The 25,561-nt window shown below is 35.4% G+C and overlaps 1 protein-coding gene and 1 non-coding gene across 2 annotated transcripts; both read right to left on the bottom strand.

The window, feature by feature from the left end:
- Positions 1-11,549: 11,549 nt before the first annotated feature.
- LOC111434995 lies at positions 11,550-11,654 on the bottom strand. Its single transcript, XR_002709016.1, has one exon. It is a non-coding gene; the product is annotated as a Plant small nucleolar RNA R71 (small nucleolar RNA).
- A 12,345-nt stretch (positions 11,655-23,999) lies between these two features.
- On the bottom strand, positions 24,000-24,968 carry LOC111434926. Its single transcript, XM_023072249.1, has 2 exons — positions 24,581-24,968; positions 24,000-24,472 (listed from the first exon to the last, which is right to left on the bottom strand). The coding sequence occupies exons 1-2, from the start codon at positions 24,966-24,968 to the stop codon at positions 24,000-24,002; spliced, it is 861 nt and encodes a 286-aa protein (XP_022928017.1).
- Positions 24,969-25,561: the final 593 nt, after the last annotated feature.

Genomic DNA, 25,561 nt, shown 5'->3' with positions numbered 1-25,561 from the left:
GTAAGTTTTAACAAGGCTCAGAGTTACAGTTGTATTCGACTTAATAGACATTATATAACGACCTATCAACAATAGAAATAAAAATTGTTTATCAACAATAAAATGGTTAATTAATAACGAACATCTATCAGTGATAAGCATAGAAATGACATATTATTAGACTTCTACCACTTATAAACCATTTTTATATCTACTCGGAGTGGGGTACCTTCGGTTTTATCTTTAGGTTTAAATTACTTTTAATAAATCTTAACTTTATTCCTAATGTTATTTTATTGTACATTTTTTAAGAAAAAAATTTATGAGTCTTTCCTATATAAATGGTAGAAACATGGTGTATTTTTTTACATGAATTTTATTATTATTACTATTTAATTAATTTTGATATTAATTATTGTTATGTTTACAAAAATGAAATGAGTTCGTATATTCAATGGTCATTACCCATTATTATAAACATAATATAGATTTACTACATAACATTAGTATATAATAACATTAACTAGGCTCTAATCTTGTTGACATTTACCGTGCCAGGGCAATTAGAGCTTTGTCAACTAGTGCTACAAAGATCTATTTAGGATTATTAGGGTCATTCTCTAGGATTTAGAGTACAATGCAAGACTACAAAAGACTACAAAGAAAGTAAATTGTGTTTAGAGGTGAAACATGTTGAGGATTATTGGGAGTGAGTTCACATTGGTTAATTCAGTGGAAGATCATAGATTTTTAAGTGAGGAATACTATCTCTATTGATATAAGGTCTTTTGGAAAAGCTCAAAGTAAAGCCATGAGAGCAATTCCTTCCACTTGAGGGCGATTGAGTACCTAAAGGAAGAAGGACGATGGATAATTTTTCCTTGGAGCGCAATGGTCAAGGTTCTATGTCCAATTCAATGCTTGATAAAGAACAAGTCACATCGAGCTGTCGCTTGTGGTTTAAGTCATTTCTACTGTGCTATCACTCGGTGGAAACTTTGATTTTATGAAGAATTCGTGACGTTGAAACTCAATATTGTAGGCTCATCGCCTGGTGAGAACTTTGATTTTATGAAGAATAATTCGTGACGTTGAACTCAATATTGTAGGTTCCTCGCCCGGTGAGAACTTTGATTTTATGAAGAATTCGTGACGTTGAAACTTAATATTGTAGGTGCATGAAAGTGGTTTCGGAGTCACAAGGGAGGGAGATAAGTAGACAGAGGGTGATGGTGGCCGGATTCAAATGGAGGAACGTCAGATAGAGGCGCCAAAAAGAAGCTAGAGGAGAGAAAAACCAGGCGAGGCCAAGCCTACAGCTTAGGAGCCTAGTGTACAGCCCACGAGAAGCCTCGCCCCAGCCCAAGATACCGCTCCAATCGGACATAAACTTCAGGGCCCCATACAAGGGTTGTCTATCTTTTCTGATGACGACTTTTTGGTTTCCGCCCCTTTGATTTCAAGTTCGAGTTTGCTTCTAATGCAGCTTGGAATGTTGAACACAACTCACTTGGAATGTTGAACACAACTCACTGTGGGGAACAATCGCACTCTTTACTTGGAATGTTGAACACAACTCATTGTGGGGAACACTCGCACTCTTTATTAGCACCGATTGAGAAGAGAATACAAGACACTTTGTAAAATACTTCTGCTTTTTATTGTTTTTGGATTTCTTGGATGAATACGGTGGAGGGGTATTTATACTCAGCCTAAACAATCTATATTTAACCAATCTAAATCTAGACCTAACATATTTGAATCGAGACCTAACACATCTGAATCTTTCTCTTAAAATATATAGATCTCTACTAAAATAAATATATTGGGCTCGTACAATAATTGGGCTTGACTCTATTGCGCTAGTGATGATATTTCAACATGGAAGATTGGTAGGATTGCCTCCGTGGGGCACTCGTATCCTTTGTGGTTTCCTCTATATAGAAAACAGAAGGGAGGTGGCCGGTTGAAGTAATTTTGGTTGTAGGGCCCTTGGCTTAGGACTCCATTTCTTTGTTGGGGTTATCTTTGTTTGCTCCCTCATGCTCTTTGATATATTGTTGCGTGTAACCACGATTAAAAATAAAAAGTAAAATAATAATAATAATCATAATAAATAAATAAAATAAGTTAATTAATAATAAATAAATAAAAGATAACTGATCTTATCTGTCCACCAACTTCTCACAACTCCTCTAACATACTTTCAAGTATATACAGATTAAGTTCTAAAATGTCATTTGATGAGTATTAATTTTGTTGCAATTATTTAGCTTTTAAGTTAAAAAATAAAAACTAAAAATTTTCCATGAGTTTTAGGTAATCATCCATAGCCCTTTAAAATAATAATTAAAAAAAAAATGTTAGTAGATTAAAATTGAGAGAAGAGAAAAGATCTGAAAGTATTAAGTTGTTTGTCAAATATAACCGACATATATAAATATTACATGATTTTACTCATGCAAAGTATTTAATGTGAGTATGAAGTCTAACACAAGGACCATTGTAGAATTTAGAAAAATAGTTTTGCAGAACTTGAAATTGATGTCATGGGCTCACATAGATTGACTTGAATTTTGAAGGACAAAATCGAACTTTAATTAAGGATAAATTGGTAACACCAGTTTAACCTAATTAAGTAAGTGACCTTACCGTTGGAGTTAGATATATTGAATGATGTATGATGGTGCATGCTTTATGGCTCCTGGATGCACCATGTTATTTTATGCTATGCTTATGTGCTCCATGTGTTGACATATGATGTTATGCTAGGAATGCATGCGATATCCATTATGCTATGTTAGGAATGAAATGAAATGTCATGTATGTCATGTTATGTTTTGCCATGTAAAGTTACGTGAGTGATTATGTGATAACAATCATGTATACATAACGCATATATGTAATATCGGATGGATGAAAGGAGAAAATGAATGTTATTAATGCTATGTCATGAATGTGAACCATGGGGAGCTCATACATGTATGTACATCATGTGTATCGAGATACTTCCTCGTTATGTTATGTTAGTACGGACATGTACATTCAATATTTATGTTTGTCATAATATCATGAGAGTCTTTCCTTTTCTATGGCATCTGGTGACGTGTAATGTGCTGTGCCTGACCAAGCCAGGCCTAAGGGGCTCGTATACGAGCCTGTTTGGTGGGTCCATGTGTGCGTGTATGGGGCGTGAGTAGGGAAGTACCGAACATCTACCCTACTTGAAACTTGAAAGAGTCCATGGTCATGTTATAGTTTTAAAAGATAGGCCCCATTCATGTTATGTGTGTAATTTCATTACTAACCCGAGTAGTGAGGTGACTTACTAAGTGTTTCTTAAAATACTCAAGTCACGGTGCTACCTTATATTTTTCATGTTAAAAGACTATGTTATTTCAAATTTATTGTTTTGAATTGGATCGGTAAGTCCATGACTTCAATTTAAAATTGTTTTATTTTAAATTTCTGCATACGTTATTTAAAGCATGCATGTGGTGACATTAATAATTTAGGCAAGAAAATTAGGGGCATTATAGAGTGCCTTTGCTCGAGGAGGTTTGACTTCACCTTACATCTTGAGATTATTCATTACTCGGGTCGAACAAACTTTTCAACTATAGCATAGGCCGTAGAGAGGTCTTGAACTGTCTATTCTGACTTTTCTTATGGCTTCTATCCTTCTAGGAAGTGGAAGACCTTGTCCTTCTCAGACATATCTCGGATGTCCAACATTAGCACCGACAATTGTTTGACATAATTTCAAATGTTTCTCGTGTGTTTTAGCTCTCGTAGTTTCCTTCTGACCAAGATTTTGATATTTACTTGGAAGAATTGGGTTCGAAGTTCCTGTTTTAGTTTTTATCAAGTATCTATTGTGCATTGGCCTCTTTAATGTCTATGCACCTCAACCTTCAACACAGTTTTGCATCCTCAACTAGATGCATGGTGGCCAAGGTGACCTTTGCTTTCTTTGTTGCCGTGTTCGTCACCCAAAAGTATTGCTCAAGGTAGAAGATGAAGTTCTCTAAAGTCTTGACATTCTAAACCCCACAGAAGGGTTTGGGCTCTGAAACCTTGATCTTATTGAATTGAACTGCTATCTGTGTAGGGGTTTGATTTTCCACTGCTCTAATGGTTTGGTTTACTCTAGCACTTAGATCTGCCTTTTTTTCCCTGACCATGTCAAGAGCTTCTTTCTCATCTTCAGATAGCTCAATGACAATCTAAACAATCGCTTTTTGGGAGCTGTGTAAACCATCGACTCGCTCCTACTAGGACAGCAGAGCTTGTTGAGCTGTCTCCTCGCTCAAGACTATCAGTCTTTGTAGATTTTCTTCTAGATTGTATACTCGGTACATTAGTTCTTGAATGGGCAGTCCATCCAATCGACCTATTACTACATCCACCATGTTGGTCTTGTCGACAAGCTCTTTCACCCCCTCGTCCAAGTATCAAATACTATCAAGGACTAATCACAAGTATTGCATCTATTCTTCAATGTCGACTAGTCGGTCGACGTGAGACTTATTCAACTGCTTGGTCATAGACATGTTTACTGAATCACTTTAGCGAACTCGGCTCTAATACCTACTATCACAATAGCACTCTTATGAGACATTTGCTAGTGATGGCACAATATTAACTCTCACCACTATGTCAGCCAACCAACTGAAATCGTGTCGTGTTCGGCTAGATGACGTATACCCAGGCCTATGGCCCCGCTTTAAGAAGAAAGTTTTAGAAAATGGGAGTAGTGATAGATTTTAGAAAGAGAGTTTGAAAACAAGATTGAGAGAAATGAAGAAAGTAATGTTATAAGCTAGCAAGCAAAAAATGCAACACAACTGCTTATATAACATAAAAATTTAGGTAGGAAGAATTGACGACGAGTCGCACCCTCTATAGCACATGATGAGGTATTTCAGGTCTACCAGGCGTAGACGTGCTTATGCCAAAATATAATACACTTATAAAATACAAAAAGAAACTATACATCATCAAAGTGGTAAAGGAAAATAATAAAGTGATACAACACAAGAGGTTTGACATGCAATATGCATGTGACCATGAACAACACGCATTGGACAAGCACGACCGTGACACTAAACATGAACACCTCAAAATATACTATAGGGGGACCAAGTAGTCATCAAACCTCCCCTTGATCAAGTATTGTAATCTCTCTTGCCTACATGTTTTCAAAGTAATTGACTTTCATATTGGTTTCTTTTCACTTGCTTTCGACAATTTTTCTTGCTCACGTTTTTTAAATTCTTTTCTTTCAAAATATGGCTTGAAGTTTGAAAATACATCCAAATTGTCTGCATAATATTCTTTATACAACCTACTTGTTCGCTGGGTTAGAATAAGTGTCGTACAATTGATGTCTAATGAGAGTGTGATTGTTACACTCAAAGTTACACGATCATAGAGGGGGTCATCCCAAAGTGTCAACCTCTTTGAATTTTGGAGCTTTTAACTTGTTTTTAAACTCATTCCCAATTTGCAAATAACTTTGAGCAAGATAAAAAAAAAATTATTTTTTATTTTTGTTTTTTTATTATTTATGTAAAAACTCTATGTTACTACTGCAATAAAGTCGCTACTACGTACCTGTCATATCTAATACATGAAAAAAAAAATATATTTAAAACACTTCACAAATAATGTCATTAACTTAAACGTTCATAAAATCCTTTCAAATAAAAAAATGAACATCAATGTAATAGCAAAAACGAAATAGCAATAAGTTCAAAGTAACGTTTACTGGCCTACGCAGTGACTTTATCATCTGTATAGGGGTGTCTTTTCTTTACATAAAAATAAGTAGCATCTAGTTTTAGCATTTAAAAATACTTATCAAGTAGTCCACTATTGGAGTTGTAATATGCAATCATGATGTGATCAATCTTTTTATAAAAATATTATGAACTTCAACTATATTTTTCAATTATGGTGAACATTAGATGTGTAGTACTTCTCTATATACGGTCCATGCTCGCACACATAGACCCACTAGACGGACGTATACGTACCTCCTAGACCTTCAGAAAGCACATGCCCACACTGTCGAATCTATAGAAGAAAAATGAGTCGACATAATATCATGGCGTATATAGATACCGTAATGTACACATCAAAATTAATTATAATGGGAAAAGTATCACAATGCACGTGATACAAAAAATGGGTGAAGTTCCCGTAGCTTTAAATCATGACATAAGCTTATGATGCAAGATATAACTCAATTCTTTTCCTGACGTAATATTTCTATGAGAAATATTTACCTAATACCTGTCCTATTTTTTATAATTGTGTACATGTCTTCTAATGTCTCGTAGGCGTAGAGTGAATATATTACATAGCTTGGATAACACACATAATAGTATAACTTGTAATCACAACATAACGCATCTAATATCCTAAATGTAACATAACACACATCAAACAATTATAAAACACGACATATGCATGGGCCACAGGGCATGAGTCGTTCATACAATAAGCAAGTGATCCAAACATCTCAACAATAAAACCACTTACTTGATTAGTTAGGCTAGAGTTGCCAAGTATTCCTGGCGCTAGTTTGGATCTATCTCTTGAAATCTAAGTCAACCTATATGGATCCATGACATTGGGTTAGAACACATTAAAGCGCTTAATTTGCCTAATGATCTCAACTATTCATCTAATTTAACTTAAGAAACCTTAAATTGACCAATCGTGGCGTACTAACCTCAAACATTTCGAGTTACATAAATAATAGCTCCAAGAGGGTAAAAAATATAGGAAAAGTCTAAAGAGTTCAACCTGAACCGAATAAGTTGCTTGTATTGAGCTAGAGCCTAAGAGAAGCTACTGCAAGCTCACCGCTAGAGGAATGATTTAATTGAGCCACACGAAAGCTTTCGCTAGTCGTGAACGAGGAATGCATGCGCGCAGCACGTACGACATGCGAGCCTTGGGTCAGGTTGCTGTAGTTTGGGCTGGTGTTTAACGTGGGTCGCACCTTTGTGGGATTTTGGGCCACGAGCTGTGATGCGCATCTCTTAGATGATGGTCTTTTACGCCGCATGAATATGTCAATTCAATGTGTAACTATCTCCACTCGAACAAGTGTATTTGCCAACGTGATTTGCAATTATTTGACCCTTCTCTCAGCATACACTTCGGCTCAAAAGAGGCATATCGTGAATCTACAAAGTATTGAAATAAATAAAATGATAAATATCTTTTAGATCCATTCAAAATTTTAAGTGGGTTGGATTAGTGACCTGAACAATCCGAAGAGAATTCACAATTTAATTCAATCGAGCAACAATTAGTGATTTGAACTCATTTCCTCTAAACCATTTGTTATACTTATGATTTTTTAATTACTAGGTCAACTCTGTATTGTTTCGATTCAATGTTAGGTTATGGAGCCTATTGCTAGTTTATAACTTATTCAATCGTTATACATAATAAATATTAAACATTTATAAGTCACAACCAATCACCAACATTAGTTATAAATATAAATTTTTTTAATTTTTTCAAAAGAAAGGTTAAGATGGATTGAGTTGTGTTAGGCTAAAACTCCTTTTCAGATTGATCGAGTTGATCCGACAAAAAAAATTCAACCACGGGCTAATTTTTTAGTTTATCTGATCATATGAACACTCTTATTTACTCTTTTAAAAAATTTTAAGCTTAGATTCAAGTGGGAGCCTATTCCGAAGATAAAGATGTCGGAAGATTTCCACTTTGAACTTATACCAATAGTTTGTTTCGTGGTTTTTGCGTGGTTCCTATAGAAAGGAAGTACTTTTAAAAGTTCATGGCCCACGCACATATGTGTGTGGCCGTTGGCATTGGGGCTCGGGCCCAATCATAGTGACTTTCAATTATTTTACGCGGATACACCCATACATGCAATGGTCCCCTATGACAAAATTATATATTATTTATTCATGTTATTATGCCACCAAATTTGAAAGCAACGCATCTTAAAACTCATATATATTTCAATGATAATATTCTCACAATTTTGAACGCACAAACTGGAAAGTTTTGATGTTGATGTTTTATAATTTGTTTTTAGACAAATACGATAATTTTGATTTTTTTTAAAAGATTCTTCCAACGTATATCTTACCTATGAAAAAAGTTAGCTATTTTTTTTTAAATTAAATATAAAAACTAATAGGATAACGATCTTCTACAATGATATGATATTTTTTACTTTGAACATAAGCTATCGTGGCTTTACTTTTAGTTTTTTCAGAGAATTCTTTCCAATGAAAATAATCTCTTACTTATATATTCATTAGCTTCTCCTTAATTAGTCTAACACAAAACTCGAAAATGAATACAAAACAAGTAAATTTTTAGTAACATATGAAGTATAATATTTAATTAAAATTTTCATAATCCAACTCACTAAAAATAATTTATTATGATATTAGAATGAATATTGATTTTTATTGGTGGGATCTTCTATAAAATTCTAAAGTCCAAAAACAAAGATCGGTAAAGACATGAGGTTAAGAAAACATTTCTTTCTTACTTTTATATGAGGAATTAAACATTATTTCATAATGATTTATTTATTGTAGTTCTATTTGGTTATTCTCACAAAACAACCAACTTTATTACAATTTAGTGTCAAGGATCCAAAAACATAAGTACAATGGCTTAACTCATTTCTTCTCAACCATATGTTATACTTATGATTCTTTTAACGACAAGGTCAATTCTGTATTAGTTTAATTTAGTGTTAGGTTATGGAGCTTGCTGCTCATTTAGAACTTACTCAATGGTTATACATAATAAAACTATATATGGTAAACGACATATAAAATAAATGACAGTATATAGTAAACAAGTATGTATAATTTGCTGATATTTATGTCATAAAGCCTTGTAATTAATTATTTAATTTTTAACAATAATTTTTATTATTTTATTTGATAGTATATATATAGTAAACATAATAAAACCTTGTAATTAATATATATATGGTTTAGAACTTACTCAATGGTTATACATAATAAAACTATATATGGTAAACGACATATAAAATAAATGATAGTATATAGTAAACAAGTATGTATAGTTTGCTGGTATTTATGCCATAAAGCCTTGTAATTAATTATTCGTTTTTAACAATAATTTTTATTATTTTATTTGTCATTTAATTGTTATCCATTGTATGAAAATCCAAGGTTATTAATGTAATCATGAACAGTATGTGGTTGACATACAAGAGGATCGTGTTCAAGTAATAACCTAAAGAGTCTACAGTATATGAATAGGGTTGAGTGTCTTATCTTAGTAACACTATTGATACGGCCCACTTTGTAATTGTTACAAATGATTTGATCCAAATCGTTCATGTGGAGACATGTAAGTGGGGGTATCTGATAACTCTCCAAAAGTACAGTTATATCAAGTCTTTTTACCCTTAATTTTGCACTTATACTCACCATTTTCTCATTAATTGCTCCATTTATTCTAATTAGTATACATGAAATAGTCATTGTGGTTTAATATGAAAAGAAAATAAATTTGCATAAATCGAGCTTAATTGTACACTTAATTGAGTTATTTGGTAAAATTCCAGAACATTTATGCTGAACCATGATGCTGTAGCAAATCTGGAAACAACACTGCTTGCAAATCTGGAAATAAATTGCTGACCTTGATGCTGAAGCAATCCGGAAAGCAAGCTTTTCGGGGATGACCTGGAAATTTTAATCCACATCAGCAGTCCATGTGGATCATTGGCTATCAAATTAAAAACATCGTAGGTGGACGATTTTATCCTTTCTCAGCCCTAAATGAGAAGAAACAACCATTATAAAAGGGAAAGGATACCTAAAATAGAGGAGAACCACACTTTGGGAGAGAAATCGGATTAGACAGCAGCAGCCTCCGCTGTTGTGAACTGCTGGAAACCAGACAAGAAGAAGAAAATCCTAATCCAGCAGCTGTTGACAGCAGAAGGGAAATGAGACCAACAAGGATTGATTTGGGCAAAGAGGTGGACGTGAGAGCTCAAGGGAAGGGAACTTCCATTGACGAACGATAACAAACCGGGATAACTCTCTATTTTCTTATTCTCTTTTCTCATTCCATCAATTTTACATTATTGAGATGCGAATTCCTCTGTTTAATTCAGTTTGTATGGAGAGCTAAACTTTATAGGGGAGGCGAGAGAGTTTTATATAGTTTAAGTATGTTGACGGTATGATTTCTAGTTTATTAAAGAGTTGTTGTTAATGATTTACATGTGTGTTTAATTAGCTACTTTACATACATAGTTGTTCTCTTATTCGGGAGAAGAGAGGGAGCAATGAAATCCTCTTTAATACTCTAGTTCCATAGCAAGGAGACCTGAAGGGTGATAGAAGGGTTAGGAATAATTCTTCTCCTACATCCTTGTTAATAGAAATTACAACGATTATGGAAATAATCACCATTCATGACCCTCGGAAGTGGGCTTGGGAATCTATTAAAAGGAACTAAAATCTACCACAAAACTCAACAACTTGTCTATTTAATCTCTCTTAGCCAAACCTTCCTCATTATATTTGATTTTCTCATAATTTTCTGTTGTTCGACTGTAGTGGTATTCTGCTTTAGTTTTGTTTAAGTAGTCAAAATCAACCACACTCATTTGAATGTTACTAAAAAATTCACTTAATTTCCAGCAACTAAATTTACCAAAAGGATAGGTTATCTATGGAATCGATAATTTACTTATTACTTGCTACTTGTGATAGTGTATACTTGCACTTAATCTTGTGAGTTTTACATCATTTTAATATATACATCCACAAGCGATCAAGTTTTTGGCGCCGTTGCCGGAGAACCTAATTTGGTTATTTTACTTGTTGTAGATCTTCGTGAGTTGGAGCCAAAAAGAAGCCATAGTAAACTGAATTTTCTACTATTGAATTTGCTGCTGTAGAATTATATTAACTGTTGTAGAATTGAGCTTACTGAATTTTGTGTATGAACCCACCTACGGGTTTGGAATTTATTTTTTATCCTGAAATAGAGAGAACCTTTAGACGAAAGTTGAGGGAGAAAAAGAAAATGGCAGAACAGAATATACAGCAAATGGCCCAACTGAATCGGAAGTTTGAAAATCCAGCGATGATGGCTAATCAAGAGAGAATTACTGCTAATGCCATTCATTTAGTAGATGACAGAGAAAGAGCGATTCGAGCATATGCACACCCAGCTGTGGAAGAGCTAAATCCATGCATTATTAGACCCGAAATGCAGGCAACCACGTTTGAGCTAAAGCTCGTGATATTTCAAATGTTGCAAACCATTAGACAATTACATGGACTATCGTCGGAAGATCCCCACCTAGACCTAAAGTCATTTTTGGGAGTTAGTGACTCATTTCGATTTCAAGGAGTGGATAAAGACATTAGATTGAGCTTATTCCCTTATTCTTTGAGGGATGGTGCTAAATCATGATTGGATACCTTAGCACCGAGAACTATTGATTCTTGGAATAGTCCAGTAGAAATTTTTTTGATTAAGTATTTTCCACCCACTAGAAATGCACGATTTAGAAATGAGATTGTTGCTTTTCAAGAGTTTGAAGTTGAGACACTAAGTGAAGCTTGGGAGAGATTCAAGGAGATGCTTAGAAAGTGTCCTCACCATGGACTACCTCATTGTATACAAATGGAGACTTTCTACATTGGACTATTTTGTCAAAGACATACAATGAAGCATATGAGATTTTAGAGAGAATAGCATCTAACAATTGTCAATGGGCCGATGTGAGAAGCAACCCAGGAAAGAAGACCCGAGGAGTACTTGAAGTGGATGCTTTGTCCTCTATCAATGCTCAACTAGCTTCGGTGACTAATATTTTACAAAATCTAGCATTGGGACAAGGCTCAATGACCAAAGCACCAGCCCATACAGATGTTGTAATGACCCAGACAGCAGCTGAATCTTGTGTATATTATGGAGAAGAACACACTTTTGATCAATGTCCATGCAATCCAGACTCAATTTTTTATGTGGGGAATCAAGCTAGTCAAGGGAACCCGAAAAATTATCCCTTCTCCAATACTTATAATCTGGGGTGGAGAAATCATCCAAACTTCTCATGGAAGGGACAAGGCTCATACAATCAACAAATGCCACCTAAAGCAATTTATCCTCCAGGTTTTGAATTACAAAACCAAATGACATATGGTTCTCTACAAGCCACCACCCAAGGGGAAGTAACTAGCCAAGCTCAACACATACTGGGAACATCTCTTGAGAGCCTAATAAAGAAATATATGGCTAAAACTGATGCTGTGATACAAAGTCAATAAGCATCCTTGCGAAATTTGGAAGTTCAAGTAGGTCAATTAGCAAATGAGTTACAAAATAGACATCTTGAGAAGTTGCTGGCAGACACTGAAACACCAAAAAGAGGAGGCAAGGAGCAATGTCAAGCAATAGAGTTGAGAAGTGGGAAAGAAATACCCAGTAAGGGAGAAAAAATAAAAAAACACGGTGATAGTCACTCTCAAGAAATTGCTGATACACAGCAGAGAAATGAGGAAGCTGCTACACAGAAAGAAGACAGCAAAAATTATGCAGAAGCTCCTATATAGAAGGAGCATAGCAAAAATTATGCAGAAACTGTGGAGCTTCCTAAAATGCAAACAACATTCAGCAGTGGACAAGAAAGCATGACATACACACCAACACCTCCTTTTCCACAAAGAATAAAGAAGAAGGAAGAAGCCCAGTTTGAGAAGTTCATGGATATATTTAAGGAAATTCACATAAATATACCAGTAGTGGAATGGAAGCTTTGAAGCAAATGCCAAATTATGTGAAATTTTTCAAGGATGTGCTCACCAATAGAAGAAAGTTTGAAGAATTCAAGGTGGTACCATTGAATGAAGAGTGTAGTGCAATATTGAAAACCAAGATCTCACTAAAGGAGAAAGACCCCGGTTCATTCACAATTCCAATATCAATAGGAGAAGAAGCTAGGTCAAGCATTATGTGATTTGGGATCCAGCATTAACTAAGGCCACTGTCTATTTACAAAAAGTTAGATATTGGTGAAGCTAGACCAACTACAGTCACCCTTCAACTAGCAGACCAATCTTTCACTTACCCAGAAGGCAAAATTGAAGATATCCTAATTCAAGTAGACAATTTCATATTTCCAACAGATTTTATCATTTTGGATTATGAAACGGACCATGATGTACCAATTATTTTGGGGAGACGATTTTTGAAAACCGGAAGAACATTAGTAGATGTCCACAAGGGAACTATAATATTGAGAATGAATGATCAACAAATAGAATTTCATATGAATGACAACATAAAATATCCAGCAGTAGTAGAGGAATGCTCAACAATTTATAAATTGACAGAGAATCAAGCAGCTGATAGTTGGAAACAGCAGCAAGAAGAAGACAATAGCGGGAATAATTGCACTGCACAACAAGTAGAATTAGAGAAAACTCTAAGAGTTTGTGAATCAGTGAAATTAAAGGAAAGAATGAATTCATCAATGAAGTTATCTATCGATGACACACCCTTGAACTACATATTAAAAGAAGAACTATTTGATATATGGGAGATAGACTTCATAAAATTATTCCCACCAACTATAGGATGGAAAGTTCCAAAGGGGCGTCACTTCTTTGACAATGGATAGAAAAAAAAAATGAAAAGAGGAAGACAGAGCTGGTCACAATTCGCAAACAAATATGTGAAGCTCCGAGTAAACCAAGTTAGTTTTTCTTCTTTTTTTATTTGTGCACTTATAGTTTTGAAATATTTATCTTCACTTTCCATAGAATGATAATTTTTTAGATTTTATTTACTTTTTGTCGTGAATGATTCGCATTCCTCAAGGAAGTAGCCAATTTTTGTAGATGAATTATGAGGATTTAGATGTAGTTAGGAATGCTAATTTCAGCATATAAAGGGGCTGTAATACATTAGAATTCACATGTTGCAACAGACCTACAACAGTTGTAGGTGGACAAATAGACTTACAGCAGCAGCTGAACTGATAGTAGATTTACACCAGCAGTATTTCCAAGTTTCTAGAGAAAATTTAAAAAGAATGAAGCCGCAAAGAATCTTCACGATGCCTAAGGATAAGGAAATTCTCTGAACACACCCTTTACAATCTTATTATCTTATTTTGAAGCATGCATCCATATTTTGTTGTCTAATTTTGTTTTGTTAACCACATATAATTTTGAAAGATGTTCATGCATGCATGCACCCTAGAAACATGAGCTTTATTAGATAGGGTTATATATCACGCATTTCTTTTTTAGTATGCAATAGGGATGTTTTATGCAAGAACTGGGGATCTAATATAAAGTGCTTCAATGTGATAAATAAAATAGTAAGGTGAGAGGTGAGTTTCCTTAAAAAAAAAATATATAACTCGAAAAAAAAAAATTAAGGAAATTTAAGCTCAAATTGAAAGCAGTATTCATCAAAGTTTAGGTAAGGATCCAATCTTTTATAATCCATCGTAATCCGCAAGAATTCCCATAATTTACTCAACCTTTAAACCATTTTTCAAACAAAAACAATAACCAAGAGCTTCTGCACCTCAATCTACTTTCAAGAATGATTCCACACCCACGCTAATGCTCATTGGGGACAATGGCTAGTTTAAGTTTGAGGGTTTGAAAGCAATTCTGTCTCCCCATACAGATTGCAAAAAAAAAAAAACAAAACTCGAGACCACTCCTCTTCAACCTAAAGCTTGAACTCTCAATGCTAAAAAAGTGGAAAGTAAACAAATTGTCTCAATTGCTCATTGTAGACCATCTACATCACCAATGGAGGTGTCTAAATTGAAAGTAATTGGGATATAAATAAAAAAAAAAAAAAGAGAAAGTTATCCTTATTGTTCAGGTGAGTTGCATCACAAATGTGGCCACACTGAAAACTACAGGATGCTAGCAAGACTTAGGTGATTTGCACCACAAGTGGAGGCACCCAGAGAACAGGGGATGACTGGAAGGATTCTTGGGAGAGAAAAAAAAATTGTTATGATAAGAGAAAATTAATGATATAAATTGTGAAGCAAGTCACAAAAGCAAAGGTAAAAGGAATGGTAATCATTTTAGAAGTGTTTTGGGAAATATGGTGGAAGTGAGGAATGTGTTATTTTTCTTGTAAGATTTGGTTATAAGTGTAGGGTGAAAGGTGGGAAAAAACTGAATTGAGGAAGGAATATAAGGAATGCGATCTGAATCATGCCTTTCATGAAAACTCTACAACCATAAATATATATGTAGAAAAATTTTGTTAATGAGAAAAAAAAAAAAAGGGAGAGTGGAGAGAATGATTGGTCAAGGATGAGCAATCTCTTAAGTTTGGGGGTGCGATAACTGTCCAAAAGTAAGTTTAATTGTTATCCATTGTATGAAAATCCAAGGTTATTAATGTAATCTTGAGTAGTATGTGGTTGACATACAAGAGGATCGTGTTCAAGTAATAACCTAAAGAGTCTACAGTATATGAATAAGGTTGAGTGTCTTATCTTGGTAACACTATTGATACGGCCCACTTTGTAATCGTTACAAATGATTTGATCCAAATCGTTCATGTGGAGACATGTAAGTGGGGGTATCCTATACAATGAGTTCGTATAAGACTGGACCAAGAAATATTTAATCTCTCTTTATAAATCCGTTAATTGAGAAGATTAATATTTCACATGGTAATCATATGCGACTCCATCTTAATCTTGAATGAATTATGAACTTCTCTATGCGAGGGCTTGTCCTTTAATTTACATGGGTGAAAATGACTTTTTTAGTCCATTCAATATGCCAATCATTTTGGGACTTGACCAAATAGGGAATTGGGAACATAATATCATGAGATGGAATTCGCTCCTTTCCATACAAGGAAGTAGATGAGTTGTTCTAAGTACTGATTTTGGGACTTGAACAATGGGGTCCCACTCTCTTATTGGCCTGAGAGAGACTTGGTTTATAATTTGATCATAAACAAATTGTTCATTAGAGAATCAATGGTACTTAAGGTGAAAGATGTAATTACAGGGGTAAAACGAACTTTTGACCCCGCTGTAATTATGAACAACTCGTGAAGGATCGACTTGCTTGTAATGATTATATCAATGGACATAACTTGTCCTACAGTGCATAAGAGTGCAACTCTAGGTCTATAGTATTGTGACTTATAGTTAATGAATGAAAATTAATTAATTAAAGAGTTTAATTAATTAATTTTGTATCAACTCTAGGTCTATAGTATTGTGACTTATAGTTAATGAATGAAAATTAATTAATTAAAGAGTTTAATTAATTAATTTTGTATCATTCGAGCTTATAATCTGTAAGTCCATAAGGTCCCTTGCTAGCTCATAGTAACGCTATAAGGTTCAATTTATTTGAAAAACAAATGAAGTGTTCAAATTGATATTTCATATATTATATATATTAAATATAAAAGAGAAAATAAATTTAATTTGAAATGTTAAATTAATATTTAATATATTAAATAAATAGAAAAAATACATTTAATTCAAAGGATTCAAATTAATATTTAAATATTAGATATGTTAAATATAAATGAAAAAAATATATTAATTTAAAGGGTTTAAATTAATATTAATATATTAGATATATTAAAAGAAAAATATATTTATGGTATTTGATACCATTAAATATTAAATCAATTAATGTATTTTGATACATTAAATAAAAATATATTTGAAATTTGAATGAGATTCAAATTAGTTAAATATATATTAGGATATCTTATAATATCTAAATATGATTTGTATAATATTATATTCTAATATATTAAATATGCAAATATATTAGTTGACAAATATTCTCCTAGAGTCCCTATAAATAGGACCCTCGAGTTGAGCCAAAGATACATCAATCTCTCCCACTTTCTCTGGAGAATGAAATTACCTCTCTAGAGAATTCTCGAAACTATTCTTCTCCAATCTCTTAGGGATTTTCTTTCAAGAGGCTCCCACAAGCCTTGACCTTGTGTTCGAGTCATAGCAAGGAAGATCTCGTGGAATGTTGAATAGCTTTTGCATGGTTAGAAAATTTCAAGGACTTGCAAGCTAGGATTTCTACAAAGATAGAGTTCTTACTCTCGAGTTTATTGATTTTGTTTTAATTCTTAATAAAAATCAAAACGGTTCCCAATGCTTTCCCTACGTGGATGAAGAGTTCATCCCCTTTAGTTAAAGCTATATCTAGTAAAGATATATAGTTATATATAATAGATACTATATTTGGTAAAGTTTATATAGTAAACTAACCATATATATCTATATATATATATACTTATTAGTGACTGCTTTAAAAATGTACTTTTTTTCTTTGTATGTGTTCTCTCATACTGTACATACGAAGTTATTAATATAAATTTTTAGACAATATTTCTCCTGACATTTTCTCTCTTCTGTTCTTTGTGATCATCGAGAAGTGCGTATTAGTGTAATCCTAACAATTGGTATCAGAGCTAGGCGAGATGCATCACGATCTATGAAGATAGAAAGTTCAAGGATTAGAACTGATAATTTTGATGGATTCGATTTCGGTTTCTGGAAGATGCAGATTGGATTCGATTTCGGTTTCTGGAAGATGCAGATTGAATATTATTTGTACCAGAAAGATATTCACAAACTCCTATAGTGGAAGCTCAAGGATCAACAGATAATAGGATTGAGTTGACGTTGTCCAGAAACGTGGCGTTCAACATCATCAAGGAGAAGGCAACGTTAGATCTATTGAAGGCGTTGTCAAATATGTATGAAAAACTGTTGGCTATGAACAAGGTGTATTTGATGTAGAGATTGTTCAATCTACAAATGTCTAAAGTTGATCGGTTGAAGATCATATAAATGAATCCAATATGATTGTAAAGTTAATTGATTTTTGTGCAAATTAACTTCAAAAATGAAATCAAGGATTGGTTTCGATATCATCTCTGCCTGAGTCTTGAGATATTGTTGTTGTTGCGATCAACAGTTGTCAACGATCTAAGAAACTAAAGTTTGATAAAATTCAAGATGTAGTTCTCAGTGAAAGTATTTGCAAACGAGAAAATGAGAATTCATCTATAGTGCTCTTAGTGTTGACCAAAGGGGAAGAAGTAAATTAAAGGGCCCAAACAAAGTTGATCAAAATCAAATAACCGTGAAAATTTTTCAAACAAACCAAACATAACGTGTTGGAGTTGTGGAGAAAAAGGTCACTTTTGGACAGATTGTACAAGACAAGAGGAAACATAATCACAAATCAAAGGATGTTAATGATTCTATAAATTCTCCAAAAAAACAATGGAGATGCTTTAATCCCAAACATGGACAGTTAGATTGAATCGTGTTATTTGGATTCAGGTGCATCTTTTCATTCGTCTCCAAACAAGGAACTTTAATCCCCAACATGGACAGTATTGATGACAACAAAACCTTAGAGATTGAAGGAAAAAGGGATGTCTGCATAAAAACTCTCACAGTTCAATGGACATTAAAGGAAGTTAGATATATTTCTTGTCTTAGGAAGAATTTGATTTCTATTGGTCAGTTGAATAGCACAGGTTATGTAGTAGAATTTGGAAAAAGTTCATGGAAGATTGTAAAGGGTCATATGGTGGTAGCACGTGACACAAAGTTTGGAACCTTATACACCACTGCAATGTGTATAAACATGGTTGTTGTTACTTAGAGTGCTTCAAATTCAAGTCTATAGCACAATAGACTTGGACATATGAGGTCAAAATAATGAAGATGTTGGTTGTGAAACGAGTTTTAGAAGGAAAGAAATCTAATGATATGGGTTCTTGTGAGAGCTGCGCTACGAGCAAATAGAGACGAGTTAGCTTCACAAAGGCTGCGAGAGAACCGAAGGAAGTGCGGCTGAAAATGGTCCATATAGACGTTTGGGGACCATCTCCAGTTCCATCACTTGATGATCAAAGTTCTACGTTATCTTCATCGATGAATTTAGTAAGAAGTTATGAATTTATTTCCTGAAACAAAGTCAGGTGTGTTTTCCACCTTAAAGAAGTGGGAAGTTGAAATTGAAAACTAGACTGGCTTTAAGATCAAATGCCTAAGATCTGACAATGGAGGAGAGTACGACAAGTCAAAATTCAAAACATTTTGTACAGCTGAGGGAATTAGATTAACGAGGATAGCTCTCGGTAAAGCAAGATAAAATGGTATTGCTGAAAGGAACAAGACTTTGAATGAGCTAGCAAGATGTATGAGGATTCATTATTTAACAACATTACATTTTACTAATCTTGATATGTTATCTAGCACATCTTGATAATAGAGTTAAAGTAAGCCAATTCTTTAACTGTAGAGAACTCTTCTCACTTTTTATTTTTTATTTTTTATTTTTTTATTTTTTATAGAAGGGTGAGTTATACTCATATGATTCGATTAAGTCAAACTCAAAACCTTTGAAGAAATTTTCTGCATTTTATTTCTTTGTACAAGATTAATCCAACTACTAACTATTCATTCTTTCAAGAGGTCCATTAGACTTCATTCCTTAATAGTCGATGCTGTAGAGTAATAACTACGGCTTACCAAGACTCATACTTACAAAGTTTGGTATAAAGCATATTATATAAGACTATCAAAATTGGTTTGAGGGCTTATGTGAAAGAAAATAACAGAAGGGGAGAAGGAGCAGCACACAAATTCCACAACCTAAAAACTAGTTCCACTAGTTCCACTCTCACACACGATATCTACAGCCTTTTTTTATGGAGAAATAAACAACAAAAATAAAATAAATACTAACAGCTATTTTTAACCAAAAACTTATGTTTTAAAATAAATAAAAAAAACCACTCCTCTAAATTTGTTTAACTATGCTGAATCAACTTTCTTCAAGCCAATCTTCTCTCTGAACTCCAGGAACGGTTGTCTTGCTAACGGCTTTGTCAGAATATCGGCCAACTGTTCATCTGTGTTCACATATTCCAGTTCAATAGCTTTAGTTTGCACATGTTGACGAATAAAATGGAACCTGGTATCAATGTGCTTACTTCGATCATGGTAAACAGGATTTTTCACCAACGCTATAGCCGACTTGTTGTCAACATTAAGCTTGGGTTTTACTTGCAGTTGATTGATATTACTCAAAATCCTGTACAACCATACACCTTGACACGTTCTAGTAGTTGCGGCTATATACTCAGCCTCGCATGACGATAAAGCCACCACCTTCTGCTTCTGTGATACCCAAGTTATTGAATTTACTACCAAATAGTACAACACTCCAATTGTACTCTTCCTATCATCAATATCCCGAGCCATATCACTGTCACTAAATCCTAACAGCTCCACATTCGACAGCTTCTTATAAACACAACAAAAACTTAGAGTACCTTTCACATACCTCAATATTTGTTTTACTGCTGTGAGATGTGAAGTTGTTGGTGCCTCCATGTATCTACTCATCACACCAACTGAGTAGGCTATGTCGGCCCGGGTATTAACCAGATAGCGTAAGCTTCCAATAACACTTTTGTAAAGTGTTTTGTCAACCGTAGGTTCTCCATTCCCATGTTTGCTCATCTTCATTCTTGGTTCCATGGGAATCAAACAAGGATTGCACTCCCCCTTTCCTAACTTCTCTAGGACTTTTCTTGCATATCTGGCCTGATATAAAGTGATTGATTCACTGCTTTGTCGTACCTCAATACCCAAGTAATAGCTCAAAAGTCCAAGATCGCTCATCTCAAATTTCTGCTGCATCTCTTCTTTGAACTAAGCTATAACTTGTTTGTTTGAGCCGAATATGATTAAGTCATCTACATATGTGTCGATTATCATTGCTTCAAATCCATTAATTTTCTTGTAGAGAGCAAATTCTTGTGGACATCTAACAAAACCAAGTGACTGTAAACATTGATCAAGTTTAAAATTTCACGACCTCGGAGTCTGTTTTAATTCATACAAGGCTTTACGTAGTTTTAATACCATGTTTAGATTTTCCTTTTCAACGAACCCTTCTGGTTGAACAACATACACCTCCTCTTCTAACTCGTCATTTAGAAAAGCTGTCTTCACGTCCATGTGATGTACTTCCCAGTTCTTAATGGCTGCATAGGTAAGAATTAATCTCACTGTTTCTAACCTGGCCACTGGTGCGAATACTTCACTGTAATCTACACCAAACTGCTGTGCATATCCCTTTGCCACGAATCTCGCCTTATGTTTCATGATTTCTCCATCTAGATTTTTCTTTAATTTGAAAATCCATTTGATGTCGATTGCTTTATGATTCTTCAGCAAATTTGTGAGTTCCCACGTTCTGTTCTTTTCAATCGAGAGAATTTTGTGGGATTTCGATAATCGGCCAGGGAAATCCTTTTCTTTTCGGTGAGAGGAAATCGTTGACGGGAAGTTGTTGGAAGAAAATAAAACGCGTAAAACAACAAAGAGAGAGAATTGCTGAAATTTTGACTGCTCAGGTTGTGAAATCTTCTGAACAGATTTCCTATTTAAATATAACCTATAGGAAAAACTCAGGTTTTATCTAACAATCTCCTCCTAAAACCGGATCGTGAATCCTAAGTAGCCCGGAAATTTAAATATAACCTATAGGAAAAACTCAGGTTTTATCTAACAATCTCCTCCTAAAACCGGATCGCGAATCCTAAGTAGCCCGTGCTTGATGGAAATGTGGCAGCCACAATATTAGGAGAACGCAGACTCGGCCCCGGTCATATGGTTTGTTGCCCCCGGGTTTGACGCTCACTGGAGCAGTTATGTCGATCTGAGTCCTTCTCGGTCGTCTCCTTGTTCCAGCAATTCTTGCTCAGATGACCCCTCTCTTCCCACAGTACGAGCACTCGATTGGCCCAACATCAGTCGGCTCCTCCTTCTTTTGATTCGCCTCTTTCCCGCGCATGTGCCGGCGAGATTTCCATGGCTTCTTACACCGTCACGGAGCTTTAGGCGTGCAAGCCACTCCTCCTCAGTGAGGAGGTCTCTTTGTTCCTGAGCTTCTCCAGCAATTCTTGCTCAGGTGAGCTCTCTTCCCACAGTACGAGCACTCGATTGGCCCGTCATCAGTCGTGACCGATTGCGCGGTGCGCTTGGTGGAGAGAGATGCCAGCATCTCTGGGGGCACAGATCGTAATATGGCGGCGAACGCCAATCGATCCTCCCGGTACCTCCCGTCACCACGACGTCGGCCTCTTCGTGGTGGTGATGGAGATGCCGGCACTTTGCGGCGGCGTGGGTATGTTGTTAGGTCGACGCTCTAACCACTTGAGCTATTCAACTTGATTGTTAATAGGTTGGCTCCTCCGTAATGATATACCATCGATGGCTTCAACCGGGCTCTGATACCACTTGTGGGATTTCGATAATCGGCCAGGGAAATCCTTTTCTTTTCGGTGAGAGGAAATCGTTGACGGGAAGTTGTTGGAAGAAAATAAAACGCGTAAAACAACAAAGAGAGAGAGTGGCTGAAATTTTGACTGCGCTTCAAATCAGGTTGTGAAATCTTAAAAATGGCTGGAGAGTGGCCAATTGAATCTATGCCACTTCCTACAAAATTGCCGTCTAAAACTTCGTTAATCCATTCGACGTGTTTGTCAAATGGTCAAATGGAGAACTAATGAAATCGTGTCAATCTAAATAAAGAAAAACTCAAGTTTTATCTAACAAATTTCAGACTTCATGTCATTCCTCTAGTTCTCATTCTTAGCAGGTTCCTCATATTAGGTTGGCTCCTCTATAGAAAGAAAACAAAGGCCCACTACTTTCTCCTCTGGTTCGTTCAATTCTGTATAAATATCTTCTAGAGACCTAAACTTTTTCGGCGTCGACGAGCTTGATGATGATGCATTTGAGGTACTGTCTGGCGTTGATAAAGTTGAGGACGAATTTTTCCTTTGCCTTTCATCTGTATCAACTTCGATTTGTTCGATATTCCTCTCCTTTATCATACTCTGTTTTTCTAAAATTTGAACGGTGAAAGTTCCTCTTTGTTCATCATCACCATTTGTGATTTCTTCCCAACACCACTTTTTCTCCTCTTCGAACAATACATCCCTACTCACCATAATTTTGTTCTAAAGTGGATCCAATAGTCTGTAAGCTTTGGTTCCATCTTCATATCCCAACATAATTTTCTTCACACTTCTATTAGCAAGTTTAGGAAGGTGTGATGTATTATTGGCATGAGCAAGACACCCGAAGATTTTAAAGTAATGAACCTTCGGTATCTTGTCAAACCAAGCTTGATACGGTGTACCATCTGCAACTCCTTTTGTTGGCGATCTGTTCAGAATATACAAGGCAGTTTTGACAGTTTCTCCCCAAAATTTTGCAGGCATCTGTTTGCTCTTTAACATACATCTGGTCATCTCTACAATCGTTCGATTATGCCTTTCTACTACGCCATTTTGCTATGGTGAAAATGGTGTAGTAAGAAATCTCTTCATGCCTTCATTCTCGCAATAGTCTTTAAAGGCAGTAGATACGAACTCTCCTCCACGGTCCGTTCTAAAGCTCTTAATCTTCTTGCCTTTCTCTACCTCCACACTCATCTTGAACTTTTTAAATACCACTAGTGTTTCATTCTTGTTTTTCAACAAAAACACCCATATAAATTGTGAAAAATCATCCACCAGTAACATGAAATATCTGTTACCTCAATAAGTCATTGGCAAAATAGGTCCACATAGATCTCCATGGACGAGATCCAATGACTCCTTCGCACGATATGTTGTTGTTCGCAGAAAAGGAATCCTATGCTACTTTCCAATTAAACACCCATCACTGAATTGATTGACTTGGGTGATTTTCGGCAACCCTTCAACCATTCTTTTGTCATTTAATTGTTTTAAAGAGTGAAAATTCAGGTGTTCATACCTCGCGTGCCAGAGCCAACCATCGTTACTGATATTTGCCATTAAACACTCCTGATCTGCAAGCTTCAGCTTTGCTACATACAAGCTGTTGGATTTTCTGGTCTCCATAATAATCAAGCTTCTGGCCTGTCATATATCTTCATCACACAGTCCTCTATGACAATTTTATTTTCACTCTCGTCCAATTGTCCCAAACTTATTATATTGCTTTTGAGTTTAGGTATGTAATAGACTTGCGATAAGATCAAGTGCTCATCGATTTTGCATTTGAAGAGAACTATTCCTCGACCACAAATATCTATTACAGAGTTATCATCGAAATGTATCTTTCCAACAATAGATATGTCGAGCTCACGAAACACCCTCCTTTCTCCTGACATGTGGTTGCTTACTCTAGTATCTAGATACCAGGAATTTTCAACTCCAATATTGGTGGGTGGTGGCACTATAGTTTCATTCAACATCACAAAATCAGGCTCTTTGTCACGTGTAGTTTTAATTTCACACGCCTCTATCATCAACAATGAAGACTTCTCATCCTTTTGCATCTCTATCAAGTTGAGTTGTTCGTCTTTTATGGAACACTCTGATGCGAAGTGTCCCATATGCTGACACCTGTAATATTCAATTTTACTTTTGTCGAATTTCTTTTTCTGAGTTTGTGACTCTCCTTCATCTCTTCGATGTCAGTCACTTCTCCCACGGCCTCTCCATCTTCCACGACCCTGTCCCCTGCCTCCTCTGGAACTTTCTTGATCCTTCCCTTCTTTCTTTGAGGATTTTGCATTCTCTCGTCCCATCCATTCTGCACGAGTGAGGAGAACGGTTTCATCTTTTTCTCCAAACCCTTGCAACCTTTCTTCATGTGCCTTGAGTGATCCAATAATCTCATCAACCAATTTCGTTTTGAGATCACTAAACTCCTTAATCGTCGAAGTGATTTGAAGAAACTTTGCAGAGGTGGATCGTAGAAGTTTCTTAACTACTTGGATATCATCCACAACATTGCCTAGGCCTCTTAATTTGTTGACAATAATGGTGAGTTTTCCAAGATACTCATCAATACTTTCTGAATCACCCATCCTCGACACTTCAAATTCCCACTAGAGAGTCTGCGTTCTAACTTCTTTCACTCTTTCCACACCTAGATTCATAGTTTTCAACATGATTTAGGCTTCTTTGGCCATTTTCTTGGCACCCAACTGTAGCAACGTATCTTCTCCAATACTTTGCTAAATAGCAACTAAAGTCATCTTATCTTTGCGGTTATCTACTGTTTCAGGTGACTCAATTGCCTCCCAAACACCTTGTGCCATCATAAATACCTCCATCTTAATTGCCCAAGCTGCGTAGTTGCATTTTGTCAACATCGGGTATTTGAGTGTGACAGATCCCTCCTTTTCTTGAATTCGTACACTCACTTCGTTTGAGGCATCAGCTTCTATCGCATCGGTGCTTTGGCTCCTGTCACTTGATTCCTGTCTCATTTTTTTATCTCTCTCCCTTCTTGACCGCTCAATCTCTAGGTGAGACATGATTGAAAACCGACCTTGATTTTGTAGCTCTGATACCAAATGAAAGAAAATAATAGAAGGGGAGAGGGAGCAGACACACAAATTAATTTTATCTTTTTTTTGTGGTGTTTTACTAACTTAACACCATTTTCCTTATATAA

This window comes from Cucurbita moschata, unplaced genomic scaffold (assembly GCF_002738365.1).
Source record: "Cucurbita moschata cultivar Rifu unplaced genomic scaffold, Cmos_1.0 Cmo_Scf00047, whole genome shotgun sequence".
NCBI lineage: Eukaryota > Viridiplantae > Streptophyta > Magnoliopsida > Cucurbitales > Cucurbitaceae > Cucurbita > Cucurbita moschata.
This window is presented reverse-complemented; position numbering and strand designations above follow the sequence as displayed.

What these genes read in the sequence shown, in the direction of transcription:
- LOC111434926 (XM_023072249.1), bottom strand. Translation starts at nt 24,968, where the DNA reads ATGGGTGATTCAGAAAGTATTGATGAGTATCTTGGAAAACTCACCATT. An exon ending in ATGGAGAGGCCGTGGGAGAA is followed by an intron (nt 24,473 to 24,580) that starts GTGACTGACATC and finishes ACTTCGCATCAG; the next exon opens with AGTGTTCCATAAAAGACGAA.